General features: G+C 45.5%; 1 protein-coding gene across 1 annotated transcript in view; it reads right to left on the minus strand.

Moving 5' to 3' along the window:
• Positions 1-16,945, minus strand: part of LOC119650837 (bone morphogenetic protein receptor type-1B) — a 397,530-nt gene that overhangs the window by 239,307 nt on the left and 141,278 nt on the right. Inside the window, exon 2 of the mRNA XM_038053982.1 lies at positions 12,259-12,291. Coding sequence (XP_037909910.1) covers positions 12,259-12,291 — 33 coding nt within the window. The remainder of the gene's footprint in view (positions 1-12,258; positions 12,292-16,945) is intronic.

The raw sequence follows: 16,945 nt of genomic DNA on the forward strand, positions 1-16,945 counted from the left end.
AAGCAAGGTGGAGGGCAAGGGTAAACTCCTCACGATCGGGGTAGATGACCGATCCCTGAAGGCAATCAAACGTCGGAGTTGCCATATCAACTACCGATTTGGCAACATACCCGTGCACCTCGCAGGAGACACCGGGTGAAAAACATACCGAGATCCCCGATGGATCAATCAGGGAAATAGACCTACTGCCCAGTGAAGAGCAGAAGATGGACGACCTAGACCTAGGACTGCTAGGGCTCAGGGTGTACAGCGATGCGCAACAAAGCTCCGTATCGGAGGAGGAAGGCGATACTCCGACAAAGGAGAAGAGCTCAAAACAATAACGGAGCCAATGGCCAAGATAGCCCAGATAAACTTCCACCATGCGAAAGCTACATCTGCAGTGATTGCAAGGGCAAGTTCCAAGGAGAACATTGGAATAGTGCTGGTTCAGGAGCCCTGAGTGTACCGGTGCCAAATTCGCGGTCTGTATTGGAAGCCGGGAGGAGTACTCGAGAGGCAGTCGTGGTATCGGGATACTTCTCAGGAGACGAAATCCGGGCTCCACCGGAACAAGTCGCAAAACTGACGAAGTATTTTGTGAGAAAATTACGTTACCACTTCTCCTCGGCTGTGATGCCAACGCCCACCACGAAGTCTGGGGAAGCAGCGCACCAATCGTAGAGGTGAGTACCTTCTTGAATTTATTCTTAGCAATAAGTTCGAAATATAAAACTTAGGGAACACTCCAACATTTGTGAACAGCACTCGACAGAATTTTTGGCCCCCTACATGAATCTATGAGCGATACCATGATCGTCCGGTTGTGGATAAAATCCGGCTCAATAGGTTACGGTGGGTGGGTCACTTAATCCGTATGGATGAGGATGATCCAACCCGGAAAGTCTACAAGAGCAATATCTATGGTAGAAAAAGAAGACGAGGCAGACCCTGCTTAAGATGGAGCGATGGCGTAGGTCAGGATGCCAGACAGTTTTTAGGGATATCGAATTGGTGGACCTCTTCGCAAAACCGGGATATCTGGAGCTCCTTATTAAAACAGGCCTAGAGCGGATACAGGTTGTTGCGCCGTTGATGATGATGACTAGACAGGAGGTACTCGACATACCTCTAGGAAATACTCTAATGAACGGAATGGCCAGGGATTGGAAGGTGTCGGATGAACCCTTTACGTCTGATCACAGGATAATCAGGTTCGACATTGAGGGTAGCTCCGAAATAGAAAGAATAATAAGGAATCCCAGGAGAACGGATTGCAACAACATTGCCCACCTTCAAGGGGGCGGTGACATCAGGAGCAAACTGGAACTAGAAACAGTAATGAGAAACCTCAACACAGTCGTCATAGACGGATATGAGGCCAGCTGTCCGGCTAAGGCAATTAAGTCATCAAGGGTTGTACCATGGTGGAACAGGAACCTGACCAGAATGAGAACAGAGGCAAGAAAACTCTTCAACCGGGCAAGACAAACCGGGGACTGGCAGAGGTACAAAAATGCACTGATTGCGTATAGCAACGCGATAAGGGACGCGAAACGGAACAGCTTCAGGGAATTCAGTGAAGAGATCGAACAGATCACAGAAGCAACCTGGCTGTACAAGGCTGTAGCCAAAGACGGGGGAATATCCTCTGTCTGTTTGAAGAAGGAAGATGGGACATTTACCGAGAATGAAAAGGACAGGGTACACCTGCTTCTCAGAACTCATTTCCCGGTGTCCTACCCCACGACGGCAAGCGACAACATTCTGCCTGACACCCCAACAACGAATAAAACGGGAAGAAAGGAGAACTGGAAACTAGCAAAAGAGGTATGCTCAGAAGCTAGGCTGTGGGCAGTGGGAACTTTTATAATAATAATCGTTGGCGCAACAATCCATATTGGATCAGGGCCTTGAAGTGTGTTAGAGCACTTCATTCAAGACCGTAACGGTACACTAGGAGGCAATGTGGTCAGCATTGCGCTCGCCCGAGATTATTACCCTGATTTGACTCAGGTACTCATTCACAGCTGAGTCGACTGGTATCCGACGTCAAATCACGATGCAAATTCCACTGCCACCAGTGAGATTTGAACCGCGACCTTCCGTATGACAGCTTAGTGCTCTAACCACTGAGCTATCCGGACACAGTGAGAACTTTTAAACCACTGAAATCTCCCGGAGTAGATGGCATTTTTCCAGCATTAATCCAGAGAGGCCTAGGAATTATCTTAGAATCTCTTCTGAGGGTGGTAAGGAGGTGCATAGCACTGGGATACATACCAAGGGCATGGAGACGGGCAAAAGTGGTCTTTATTCCGAAAGCGAGTAAAAAGGATCCTTTTCACCCTAAATCTTTCAGACCAATCTGCCTAACATCATTCGTACTCAAAACCGTAGAGGTCATAGACAACTATATTGAACTAACCTTCTAAAGCGTAATCCCCTACTTCACTGTCAACACGCTTACCGGGCAGGACGCTCAACTGAAACTGCTCTGTATCAACTGACAGAGACACTACGGGATGCCATAGAAACAAAAGAAATTGCACTGGGCGCGTTTTTGGATATGGAAGGAGCATTCGACAACACATCGCACACAGAGATATAAGATGCCCTGAGCCACAAGGGAGTGGGAAACACCCTGGCATTCTGGATGGGCAAAATGCTAGAAAGCAGGCAAATAGAAATACTGACAGGTACAAATTCTATTGTCATGAACACTACTCAAGGTCGTCCACAGGGCGGGGTACTATCGCGGAAGATGTGGAGTATGGTAGCGGATGAACTCCTGGACGTGTTAACAAATACTGGAATACAAATCCAGGGCTGCGCGGACGACATTGTTTTAATCTGTAGAGGCAAATATGAAGATACCCTATGTGATAGAATCCAAACGGGACTAAGGGTTACTAGTGCCTGATGTAGGAAGGCGGGATTGCGGATCAACCCAGCCAAAACCACCATATTACCATTCACTAAGAAGCGTAAGCTTGATCACCTGATACCCATAAGATTACATGATATGGAGGTGAAACGAGAAACAGAGTTCATATATTTGGGAATTACGTTAAGCCAAAAATGACTCTGGAAGACACATGTCGGAAACACTTGTCGAAAAACCAAGAGGGTTCTGTTGACTTGTAAATCCATAGTTGGAAAAAAATGGGGTTGCAGCTCGAAGATACTACTTTGGATATATATTGCAATAGTAAGGCCAATGATTATCTATGGAGCGGCAATCTGAGCAGAAAGAACTGGACTCAGCACACAAGCCAGGGAATTACATAAGCTCCAAAGACTGGCCTGCGTGTGTATCAGTGGGACAATGTGGGCCCAACGGCATCCCTGGAGGTCCTTCTGGGATTAACCCCTCTCCATCTGCACATACAGATTCAGGATGGCCGGTCGTATGACTGAGGCGGGGAGCTGTCTAAATCGAAGGAAGATTGATATTCTTTCTAGGCGGTATCCCGAATTATGGATACCAAGGGATAACATGACAACGAGGTTTCATTTTGAGTTTGAAACACGTTGGAGTAACAAGGCAAACTGGGAGAGCGTGTCTGCGACATACGGCTTAAACCAGCAACTGATTACTTGGTACACGGATGGATCTCTCACAGCAGAGGGAGCGGGTGCCGGTGACATTGGTCCAAGGAAAATGTACTTTGAACCAATGGGCAAATTCCAGGCGGAAATACACGCTTAAGACAAATGTGCCTCCTTTAATTTGCAAAGGAATTACAGGGGGCAGAACATAGCTATTCTCACCGATAGCCAAGCAACAATCAAGGCACTTAGGTCCAACCAGGTGAATTCTAAACGAGTGTGGGGATGCCTTGAGAGACTGAATACACTCGGCTCGTCCAACAAGGTCTGGATACTTTGGGTTCCAGGCCATGCTGAGTTGGAAGGCAACGAGGCAGCAAACGAACTAGCCAAGAAGGGAGCAGGGACGTCTTTACACGGGCCAGAACACTTCTGTGGAATCGGAAACGGTTTCATGCCTATGACTCTAAGAAATGAAGAGGAACGGTTGAGGAAACTATACTGGGCGGGCCTACCAGGGATGGAGCAGTCCAGGGTGCTTATTGGGGGATACGAGCCCAAGCGCACAAAGGATTGCTTAAAGCTCACCAAAAAGAACCTCCGAATCATAGTGGGAATTCTCACTGGTCATTTTCGGCTGAACTATCACCTAGAGAAGCTAGGGATATCTACGGACACTGCCTGCAGGTTTTGTGAGGAGTATGACGAAAACTCTATACACGTCCTGGGACAGTGTCCGGCACTTGTGCAAAGTAGGTCGAGGCATCTGGGAGAGCCCTTAATACCAAATGCAAAGTTGAAAAATCTGGAAGTAGGGAACATAATAAAGTTCCTAACGGTTATAGGCCTGCTTAAGATACTATGATCAATAGGTACACTATAACCAGTAAAAGGGGCAAAATAGTTCTTTAAGGACGCGGTGCGACTTTCCCTTAACAGAATAATAATAATAATAATAAAGAGAACTACATTCCGGATAAGATAGTTTTATTGCGAACCACCAATAAATGTTTATTACAATTTGTTGGCTGACAGGAATTCATCGGAAACATATTTTAGCACCGGAGCTTATTTGCTAGTTTATACTGTCCAAGTCCTCTGCCGAATCAACATAAATTTCCATTCGAGTTCGTTGCAATGCGTGAATGCTTTCAGGGTAAACACCGCATCAATACAACACTTTAACACCTCGCCGTGAAACGAGGAGTGTCTGATATGAAAAACTAATATTAACTCAAGAAATACCTGAAACTGAAAGATACCCAAAATATAGTCGTCAACCACTAAATTAACTTCTCTTTAGTTTCAACGAAGCAATATTTTCCTCATTCATTCTATTCCAAATATTTCTTTTCATCTACGTAAATACACTGAACAAATAATAAACATAAATATTGGAAATATGTCACCATATTCATCTATTTAAAATTCAAAAAAATAATAAACCATTTTCGACGATGTGTCTCCCATGCGACGTCCACTTTGTTTTTTCATTCCATGAAATAAACAAATGTCGAGTGAAAAGTAAGCAAACTATCCTAAAAGTAATGTGACACTTGAAACGCATCCCTCCTGCTCTCACTCTTCTGTAAACTTTGAAAAATCAATAAGACAGGGGAATACCATGGGAGGTTTTCTAGTATCTTGTTACGAGGAGAGGTTCCCACTTTGGACAGGGTAATGTGTGCGTAAAATAGAGTTTAAGATAACTTCAGAGAAGGATATTGGGATTTTCAAAAATTTGGTAGTTCCTTGTCAGCAAAACAATGCCCTAAATCAGCCCCACCAACCTATAATGCGCATGTACCTTAAATCCTGCATAATAATACACGCGTCCCACAAAGCTCCCCTATAGGTCCCTTAATACTTTTTACTATGCCTAAATCCTTATTGCGACTCATCTTTCTCATCTCTTCAATATCTTCTCTTAAGATAATTTAACCTGAACTCGTTTTAGATACACAAAACAATCCAAACAATCTATTTTTTTGCCACAATCTACAAAATATCACCTTCAACTTGACAGAATAAAAAAATACCAAGGCCATGACACTTTTTCCTCCTCCGTTCCTTTCTCTGAATAATTCTAAAGCAGCCGAACAAAAGCGGATAGTCTAGATGGAATTGAAAAAGAAATATTGAAAAGTAAACGAACATTATTTTATTAACAGAAAGAAATAACAATAAAAGTCTATATTGATTGTGTAAATAAAAAAACAATCTTAAATGTACCGCATCCACGCCTCTAAGTGATTCTCAAGTGCAAATAGAACTGACTCTTTATAAGGAAAGAAAAGTAAAGCACGAGTGTGGTGTGATGAACTATTGTAGATACACCTTATTCCTAACACTCAGAACTAGATACTATACAATATCTTCATAGATATCTATGTACTCGGTATGTCATATGCATGCACGAAACGTCCCACATGACAAAGAAAATAATGTCATGTGGAATGATGAGTATCTTTTTTTTTTACGACGGATGAGTTTTGATTGAAATTTGTTTATCAAGTGGTCGTTCGGATAATCAACCTTATTCCCGGTTTGATAGATAAATCAATCAAATTTCAAAAACGTATTTCATCTGTAAATAATAGTTTCAGAGCTCAAAGCCCGAAATTTGAATTATCTAGCCGGGGATCAACACCTGGGAGTTTTAAATCTGAAAACGTACGAAAAAGATAGTAGAAGGTGCCTATTCTTCGAATACTTTACTACATAATACAATCTTTAAAATGTCATCACCAACTGTCAAACCCGATTTTCAATTTCACGCTAGTATTAAACCCACTGCAAGCTGAGCGTTCCAGGTACGAAGGATTTGATTTCTGTTCATATTTTTCGCTTGGATAGATTTATCGTGAAGGTACGTTTTGAGCCCGAACTCCCCTATGTTCCAAGCGATAGTAAAAATTAAGCCAGTTTGGCAAAGTACTTTCTGAACCCTTTCATTTGATACCTCACATGACCATATTCCGAGCGAAAAAATTACATCCCCCTTTGTAGGGCACAGAGCATCCACTACCCCCCCCCCCTCCCCTCAGGGGTGGTCAGCGACGCTTAACGGGTCAGTTACGATACGGGGTGTGACGTCTCCGAGGTGCCCGAGTAAATAGTTCAGACCCACTAGCTGACAGTACACCTACGTCCTAAGTAGTAAGTAGCCCTAAGAAAGCCTCCCGGTGAAGAGCGAACCGCGAATGACCGGTACATGTCGCGACACACTGAGTAGTTGTAACGTGTATCAGGAGCCAGCCCCTTCGGGACCCTGGTCGGGTAGTATGCATTGAACCGGTGTTAGTAGACCGCGTTGCCCCGAGCGAACGCTGATTTGTCCGTGAATTCCGAGATCAGCTAAGCGTAGGACAGATCTCAGGAAACTGGGGTAGGGGCTGTGCCCCCGAAGGTACACCCGTTCCTGAATATTGCGGCCCGCTCCCTTCCACACGATGCACTGGTAAATTTTCCGTGGACAATGAACCTAAAACAACAACAAAAAATTAACGAAATAGCAGGAGGAATGCGTCGTTCACCACAGCGACCAAAGAAAGAAGCAACGAGGACCAACATACTCGATGTGACACCGGGACATCCAAAAAAAAAGAGTAAACCTTACCAAGTGGCGTGGCTGACGATGTGAGGGAGTAAATTGCTCTCCATTTGGTCCGATCCATAACCAAGTGGATGTGGACTTAGGATCCATCATGTTTCAAACAACAATCTAGCTTTACCCTGGCTTAGGCTCAAACTATTGGCGGCTTAAACTTGGATATAAGTCGCACCCTTATCGTATTTTTTCGATTATATAAAGAGCGTTTTCCATCAATTGCCCCTTTCGATCACGCTGCTCCCAGGGCAAAGATTAGGTAGCATCTGATGAATTGTCGCTGCCCTGAACGAAACCGTTGGTTCCTCCTTTTGAATGCTTGGATGATATGTACTAAACGAGGGGGCCATGGACTAAAAAAAAAGTGGGAGTAAGTTGCTCTCTATTTGGTCCGGTCCAACATCAAGTAGATGTGGACTTAGGATCCCTCATATTCCAAACAATAGTCACCAAAGGTGTCAAAAACGGGCTGATGGTTCTGGAGGTACTATAGGATAGCATCTCCTTCTACAGCCTACATCGTGGAGAGCAGCGGAAGACAATTGGAAAACAGAAAAGCGCACTCCCCGCTGAGAACGCTGCTTGCGTCTAATGGACCGCAGGTAGCCCCACTGCGAAGCGAAGTGGGGAAAAAACGGAAAGAAGACGACATGCCCGAAAGAGACTTTATCAAAGTAGTTCCCAGATCCCTAAAAAGAAGGTGAAGAAAGATAAAAGGAAACAACTCACTACACGACCAGAGATTCATCTGTCCAAAAACAAGGAGGCAACAAACCAACCAACTAGTAGCAGAAAAGACGAAGAAACGAAGAACAACTAGACCATTGGCTCTGCTCATTAAGCTAACGGAAGGCAGGGCATTTGCAGAAGTTCTTAGTGAAATCCGTTACAGGATGAAACCCGAAGACAACGGACCAGAGGTGTCTTCCATTCGAAAAACGAGGGGCGGCGGAGTTCTCGTCGAACATGGCCCGAAGACGACTAGCAAGAGTACTTTCTGCCAAGCGATCAAGGGGTTATCGGGCAATAAGGCTCCTGTTTCTAGCCTAGAGCACATGTGCTCTCTAGAAATCCGGGATTTTGACTGCCTCACAGAAAAGGTCGAAGTGGAGGAGGCCATAAAGCGTGAAAATTCAGAGGGGACCAGTGCCCGGATAGGTATCACCTCTGTAAATACTCAAGGCCAGAAACTCGCCTTGGTAGAAATCCCCGGGCAATATGCGAGGAACCTCCTTAGCAGCGGCAAAATCAAAATTGGATAGATGGTACGCAGGACACGAATGCGGATAGTCCCCACTAAGTGGTACAGGTGTCTGGACTAGGGACATGTCAACAACTTGCAAGAGACCCGACAGGAGAACAGCATGCCAGAGATGCGGCCACGTAGGCCATCAAGCGAAGGCCTACAATGAAAGCAAAAGTTGCTTTCTCTGCAGGGATCGTGGCGCGTCCGCTGAGAGCGTCGCACACACTGCGAGCTCGGGACGGTGTGCAATCTTTAGGGCAGAAATAAAAAGGGTAAGGGCGCGAATGGCAAATTAACATGCACCGAATTGTTAGCGCAGTTCGCTGCGGAGGTAAATGCTAATCTAGTGCTAATTAGCGGGCAATACCGAAACAGGGAACCGGTTTCATGGCATCTCAACTTATCGGGCACCGCTGCCATCTGGGTTCGGAACAACGTTCGACTTCTTGCCCATTGCCGAGGGAATGCATTTGCCTGGATTCGGTGTTTAGAGATAACGTTTTTTTGCGTTTACCTGACGCCGAATGAGATGATGCCGGACTTTCCGGAGGCGACTTAATTTTCGGGAGGCACGGAGGGCCGAATCCTAATAGGCGGTGATTTTAATGCTAGAGTCCATGAATAGGGCATGTCTCAGCCAGACTTCAGAGGGAAACGGATTCTGGAAATGGCGGCGGGAACCGGACTCATAGTTTTAAGCACTGGATCCCCACCAGCACTTTTGGGTCGGCATCTCTGGCACCATTCGGAGGACGAATGGCAAGTGATCATCAGTACATCGCATTCGAAGTGCTTAACGCTACTTGCCGGCGAGCACTAACCCGACGACCCGACCCCCCAATTCCCTTGTTAGCACTGATGAAGACAACAAGTGGTTCCCGAAATATCGGTATTTGCAAGAATAAATGTCTACACCAGCGAAAACGAAAAATCTAATTTTTTTATTATTTCAAATAATTAATCGCTGGAAACACCGCATAATTACACTCAGACACCTTTTCCTCTTGCGAAAGGTAGGACGGCTTTCTTCAACTTTTAGATCGATGTATTTTGAGGCACGAAATGAACTACACTGCCCTAAGAAAAATAAACCACAGTAGAAATAGCAACACAAACGTCCTCAAAATCAATACACCGGATAGGAAGTCGGACTAGAGCTGATAACCTAGCAGTGGATCGCGTTGGTGACGAAAAAGAAATAGCAAAGCCCCCAAAGGCATAGGAACACTAACAGAGAATCCTCAGGGCGGACTCCAAAGCGCAAGAAGGATAAAACACAATAAGTGCAATCAGCAAACTTTCCCGGTGAAAGTCTACCAAACCATTAAGAGATACGCGTCAGTGACTCTACTTGGACTAAAGCAGAGAAAAAAGGTAGGCCGCAAGAATCGAGCTGACATATGCAGAAATCTTGCAAAAAGTGAAAACAGACAGGTCCCCCCCGGACCTGGATGAAGACGTGAACTGGATAAGATGCCTGCAAAAAGCGATCTGCTCCTTGAGCTTAGGCCTGGAGAGAGTACGTTCTCATAAGAAGTTCGAGTCGTCACTGAGCAAGACAGCGAAGCCAAAGGTGAGCCAGGACTCAATGTTGATTGAATGCAAGGATCTAGATGAACACCACGAAAGCGAAGATCTGCCCGGCCTTAATGACTCAACTCGAGCTAGATTCGATCTTTAAATTCAATGTGATAAGGCTTCATAATGCACATGGTGGTACTCAGATGGTCACAATAGCCTTACCATTCGAAGCGGTAAAAACCACCATTGCTGTTGTCAAAATTCGCGTCGGCTTGGTCAGCTATCGACTGCGAGAACAGATATCGCCAAAAAGTGTTTCAAATGCCTGAAATTTGGACACATTTCGAGAAACTATTCAAGCAAGGGCATATTGCCAAAGAGCGCAATGCCAATCCTCAATGCCTACTAAGCAGGAGGATAACGTCGACGAAATCACAGGCAGTTACAGATGTCCGGCGTTTAGGAAGTCGATTTCAACTTTTCGTAAATGAAGTTCCTACAGCTGAATTTAAACCATTGCTAGGCAGCTCAGGAACTGCTCTCTCAAAGCGTACTTGAAAATGAAATTGACGTTGCCATTATATGCGAATATTACAAAGATTTCCACAGACGTGTCTTTGTATCAGACAGAAGCGGCAAAGCGACAATCTGGGCTTGCGGAAACCGAGCAATCGAAAATACGTGCAATAGGCCAGAAGACGTCTTCACACGAGCTAAGGTAGGCGGCATTCACATATGCAGAAAGGGCATCCTATGTTTGAGCTGAAAAAATCCAGCATGGGAAAAACTGACGGCTTTCGAAACCAAGTTATAAACTCACTTGGGGAGAATGTCGCGGTACGTTCCCAAGAACAGGAGATCTATATACCGTGCAAGGATCTCGATGGGGTAACATCCAGAGAAGGGATCTGCACTGCCTTGAAACAATAATTCAAGTTGAAGGAATTCAGGGAAGAATCTATCGTGAGGTTAAGAAAAGCTTATGGCGGTACTCAAACGGCCACCATGCAACTGTCAGTGGAGACAGCGCAGAAGTTGTTGGCTGTGCAGAAGGTTCGGATTAGATGGGTTGATTGCCGCCCACATGTTTAAGGTTTGGACACTTCGCGGACATATTGCCAATGAGGAGGAAGGTACCCCAAATGGATTTCGTGCGAAGGAAAGAAAGGAGGGACGGGATAACCGGCATATTGCCGGAAATGGTAAATGCCCTGAATTTAGGAAGGCCTTAACTGCAATGAAAAAATGAAGATAATACAAATAAACCATTGCATGGTCGCACAGGATTTGCTTGTGCAGACCACTTACGAATCCGCGATGGAGATTGCCATCATTAGTGAACCGTACAGAAACCTTGGCGGTGGTGTATGCATCACAGATTTGACTGGTGGAGCGGCAATATGGAGGTGTGGTCGTTAAGCCATACAATATAGCATGGTTTAGGCGGCTACTAGCTTTGTTTGGGCAAAAATAAGCGCTATATTCGTATACAGCTGCTATGGCCCGCCGAAACTCACACTGCTTGAGTTTGAAGAAATGTTAGACAATCTTGTTCACGACACAAAAGGACGAAGTCCAAAGGTGATAGACAGTGACTTTAATGCGTGGGCAGCAAAGAGACTAACGCAAAGGGGCGGTGCTTATTAGAAGCGTTCACCCAGTTGGATGTTGTTCTGACCAATGAAGATGATGTAAACACTTATCGGAAAGGCAGATCTGGTTCAATTCTAGATCTGACTTTTGTCAGCCCTGCGCTGGCACGTGGTAGGTCCTGGCAAGTCCTGGCAAGTTACCGAGTACTTGAAGTAAGGAACGAGCCACAGGCCAGGAAACCCGCACTTCGTAAGCCGAAATCCAAAAGAACACTAGGATGGTCTGCAAAAGCGATGGATAAATAAACATTCATGGAGTGTTGGAGGTAGATATTGTAAAAAAGGTGGCACAGATATAATATTGAGCGATAAATTCATTAAATTTTGATTATGATAGAAATGCCAAGATAGACTGAAATTGAACGGATCATCTAATTGTGTCACCGAATAGTGGGCTACAACTAAAATAGGGAACCTCCAGTCAAGCTGTGCGAGAATGCTGTTTCGAAAAATCGGTAGACATAGTTGCAGGAAGCCTAAAGCTCTTTCGAGGGGATATACTCGTATTTTTCAATAGGAAAGAGAAACTTAGCAAGCAACATATTTCTAAGAAACGCCAATATTGTGGATGCATATGCTCATACAGAAGTTGGAAATAGATTCCTCTATATATTATTGGAACCATGCCTTATCTTAGTTAGATTAAAAGTAAGTCAAGACCAACATCAAACCATAGAAATGTCAGAACGTTTACTCACCATTTATATGAGAAATCGTATGCTTCATTTCACCTGTAGAATAGAAGAAAAATAAATTTTAAAAACTTATCCAACAAGAAAATAAATAAAACAAGTCTAACTCTTAAAAGTATCAAATCATATCCAAATTTTGGTCACCAGCTTCAGCTGCATTGCGTCCTACCGTAGTGTATTTTATTTAATTCGGGTTAATTATAATTATAGTCAGAAAGGGGACTTACCATAATTTTGTTAATAATTGCTGAGTTTCCACCAAATTTTCCAATGTGGTAGTATACTACCGCAGGATGAATTTAAGGGAGTTCATAGTGCCCTTAACACAAAGTGTACGCTCAAAGTAAAGGGCATAATCTTAAACCAGCCAACTAAGAGCCAGTACACGACGTTGAAGGAGACTCTTTAAAACGCCTCGGTGCTCCCAGGCGCAGCGTACGCACCAGCTCCTTCAAGAAGAGAATATTGGCGACCGTAAACCGATACAGTTTCTCCGGAATCAACGTCACCTCACAGGAACATCATTCATTGAAGAGTTGATTACCCTCCAACGTTCAGGGTATTTTGGCAATCAAGAAGGATCAGTCTCTATAGGGGGCCTCGATATATTCTAAGGTAGACCTGATTCGCGCGTACTACCAAGCGCCCGTCGCAGAGGAGGATATTCCGAAGACCGTCATAACATTGCCTTTCAACCTCTATGAATTTCCTTTCATGAGCTTTGGTTCCAAAAATGCCGCGCAAGGATTCCAGCGGTTTATCGATGGCATTCTCCGTGGTCTCGATTTCGCCTACACCTATATCTAAGAAGTGCGAGTTTGGTAAATGACAAATCTAGTTTCTCACCAGATCAAATCAGCGGCATCGTCAACTATTCCAAACCGAAAATCGCGGAGGAGCTAAGGCAATTTATGTGTATGTTAACTTTCGGATTTGCATGCCAAATACCGCTAAGACTAAAGTTCCATTAAATATTCTGCTGAACAATAATATCAAGGGCAAAACAGCAATTGACTGAACACCGGAAGCCAGCCGAGTATTCGTTCAATCGAAAGGCGACCTTGCGGAAGTCACGCTCTTAGCGCACCCTCGCGAAAGAGCACAACTGGCCCTCATATTTGGCATGTCCAACTTTGCCATCGGTGCCGCTCTTCAGCAACGTAACGGAGACATTATGCTTTTTCTCAAAAGGCTGAGTCCAGCTAAACGCAACTGCAGCGCTTTCAACAAAGAACTCCTCACAGTCTACAGCGCCACAAAACAAAGTTCAACCATATATTGGAGGGACGGCAGTTTATGTCCTCACTGACCATAAGTCGCTAAACTTCGCATTCGGCAACAAGGTTGGCAACTATCTAGGCACCTGGACTTCATCGGCCAATACAGCACCGAAATCCAGCAAGTCGCCAAGGTAGGACAAATATTTCTGCAGACGCGGTCTCGCAGGTCGGGACAATAGAAACCCCTCCGATCGACTGCTCCGCACGCCACAACTCTACTTGTCGAGCAGGAATTCAACGTACTCATTGAACGCGGAATTTGAAGCTTGAACGTGTGCCTATACCTAGATCCGTACGCCACGCCCGATTTCCAAAAACAAGCTTTCGCCCTGATGCATAGATTGTCTCGTCCCGGAGCGAGATCAACGGTGAAACTAGCATCGTAGTCGATTGTCGAAAGTGGACTCGAGGTTGTATTATTTGTATTGTATTGAAATAGCCGACGAGCACTTTTTAACAGTCCTCTTCACGCTTCGAACACATCCACATCGATATCGCTACCTTCCGAATGCGATATCGCCTAACATGCGTCAACCGCTACACTCGATGGCTGGAAGCGTTCCCAATCTCAGACCAGGAACCCAAAACCGTTGTTAGCATGTTTTACAAGGACTGGATTTGCCATTTCGGTACGCCACTTCGAGTCACGACTGACCTTCGTCATCGGTTTCGCTATTTTATTTTATCAAATTCTTGATCTGGATGCAATCTCGAGGCTTTTATATCTTCATCCGGCGTATCAAGCCACCGTTGTTTCGAATGGTCACTAGTCTAACGCAACATCTTCGTCTCCATTACCGAAAGACGCCGTTCATTGTCTTTTATAGTCGACCAACACTCAGAACCATAGAGAGTAACGCGACGGACAATATTGCGATAAATTTTAGATTTGAGACGTTCGTTGATACGTCGATCACAAAGAACACCTGTTGTGGAACGCCACTTCATCCAGGTTGCGTTAATGCGTAAAGCGATTTCATAGCGCAGTTCTCCATTGACTAATAGCTTCACGACTGATCAAAGTAGGCAATTTGAATCATATCTTTTCCAGTCGTTGAATCGATTGGCGGGCACGAATCATATTCGCACGACAGCTTACCATCCCAAACCAAACGCCGCCATTCGTTTCGATCAGGTTGACCAATGGACGGTAGTACTGCCAACGGTACTATTGCTATGCTATGCGGTACTGTTGGCTATCCGAGCCGATCCGAGAAAACGTACGTATTAAACATTCGAGGCAAAAATACGGCGCGTGTCAATAGCCTGACTGAAGTCTATTTTGATTTTCGTCAGAAACAACGCGCACCGGCGCACAACGCTGTCTTGCCACAGATCCACCAACCACAAGTGGTCGATTCACTGTACTTGCACGAGACGCTTACGATATACCTCCTAGCTAAGAGCGTCAGCCCATACCTCCGCCTCTCGCCTGGTAGACGTAGGAACCCCAATATTTGCCATTAGCCTACTTAACGCCGAAGGTCCAGCTGCAGCCTTGTTCGCCGCTGCTTTGATTTCCTCAAAAAAGCTCATCTTTGAGTCAAGAGTCAGTCCTAGGTACTTTACCTTCGGTTTTGACTCGATTATCGACTCGCCAAACGATATTGCACGCAGGGTCAAAATTCTCTTTTTAGGCAGGATCACTACTTCGATTTCCAGGGGTCTGGCCCTAGAATAAATCCCTGCGCTACCTCCGACGTGACCTACCTTCGGAGGTCCGCTCCTCAGATAGTTCCTCAACATCCTTAAGATATAGTTCAGCACGCGGAAAGTGTTGTCTATTGTTCCAGGAATGTCTTTCCATCTTACGGAATTAAAGGCGTTCTTGACGTCAAGCGTTACAAGGAGCACCATCCGTCGAGTTGGACGGCTATATTCCTTCGATCGACGAACAGCGTCCACAACTTGCATGACAGTAACAAATGTGAATCTCTCTCCTCTAAAACCGAACTGCCGTGGAGAAAAATCTCCGGCAGCACGTATTGCTTCCGCGAGTCTACTTCTGATGAGCTTTTTGAGCACTTTCCAGACAGTGTCAAACATAGAAAGTGGAGGTTATCAAGACAGCAATTCAGGGTCGCCTTTCCTTTCGCTGATCAGTGCAAGCCTCGCAGCCTTCCAACTTTCAGGCAAGTATTGAATGCCCCGAAGAGTAGGTCTGGCCGAAATTGGAATACCAGTTTGTATACCTCTGCTGGAATCCGATCGGGTCCTGGTGCCTTCTTGCTTTTCATAGAGAGGAGAGCCCATTCCAAATCTTTTATAGAGAAAAATGAGCAATTCTCGGCGCTTTCCGCGCCGACGTCATCATCTCGTACGGGATGCACAGGAAATAGCGCCCGTGCAATGGAGCCCATCTCCTCGGCCTTAAGTGAACAGGGTTTCCACAGAGCCCCGATTTTTCGGGTTACCAGTTAGTAACCGAATCCCCACGGATCCCCATTCACCTCGTCGACCAAGTCCTGCCAGCATCGAATGTTGTTCCTGTTTATTGCGCTGCGGAGTCTCCTCTTGGCTGATCTGTACTCTGTCATTATGGTGTCGTTTAGACGTTGTGTTAAGCGGCGGAGTGTGTGACACTTCTTCCGGAGCCCGACAATGTCCGTCGTCCACCAATACATAGAAAGTTTGCCACATCTCGATGCCCTTCTGAACATGGAAACTCCACAGGTCGTCGTTATCAGGTTCATAACTGAATTTCCGACAGTGTCAGCTGCAGCTCCATCGCCCCAGGAATATCCTCCAGCGCGGTCCCACTTTTTCCAAGAGTTTCAACAAACCTCCCGGTATTCATCTTCGCAACGTTCCATGAACAGAAAGAGCGCCGGGGTGGCGCAAGCCGAGAGTTTGTGTTAACCACTTCGAAGGCAATGTATTAGTGTCGCTTGTCGAGAAGTCTTCCAGAATTCGCCACCCGCCCACCAGCGACACAAGTACCTCCAACGCGAAGATTACGTCTGGAATGCTTCCCTCACAACCTAAGCGCCCGAACGTTGGGATGGATCCGGAGTTTAAAACTACCAGTCGTATTCTCGCCACTATTTCGAGAGTTCGTTTCCCTCTGGACTCTGGGTGAGACATGCCCCATTCAAATGCCCTGGCGTTGAAGTCTTCCCTGCATAGCATCCGCCCAACCGTGCCCAAGAAACCGTCCTCTAAAACATTAAGCCCGCGTCGACAGTCCGGCATCGTCTCATTCGACGTAAGATAGACATTGAAAAACCTTATCCCTGAATACCGAATCCAGACAAAGCCGTCCCTTCGGCATTGGGTAAGAACCCTAAGGAGGGTGCAATCGCGAACCCATATGGCAGCGGTATCTGATATGTCAGGGTGCCATGAAACTGGGTCCTTGTTCCGGTACTGCTCACTGATGAGCACTAAATCAGCTTTGGTCTCCGCAGCGAACT

The sequence above is a fragment of the Hermetia illucens genome, chromosome 1 (genome assembly GCF_905115235.1).
Source record: "Hermetia illucens chromosome 1, iHerIll2.2.curated.20191125, whole genome shotgun sequence".
Lineage (NCBI taxonomy): Eukaryota > Metazoa > Arthropoda > Insecta > Diptera > Stratiomyidae > Hermetia > Hermetia illucens.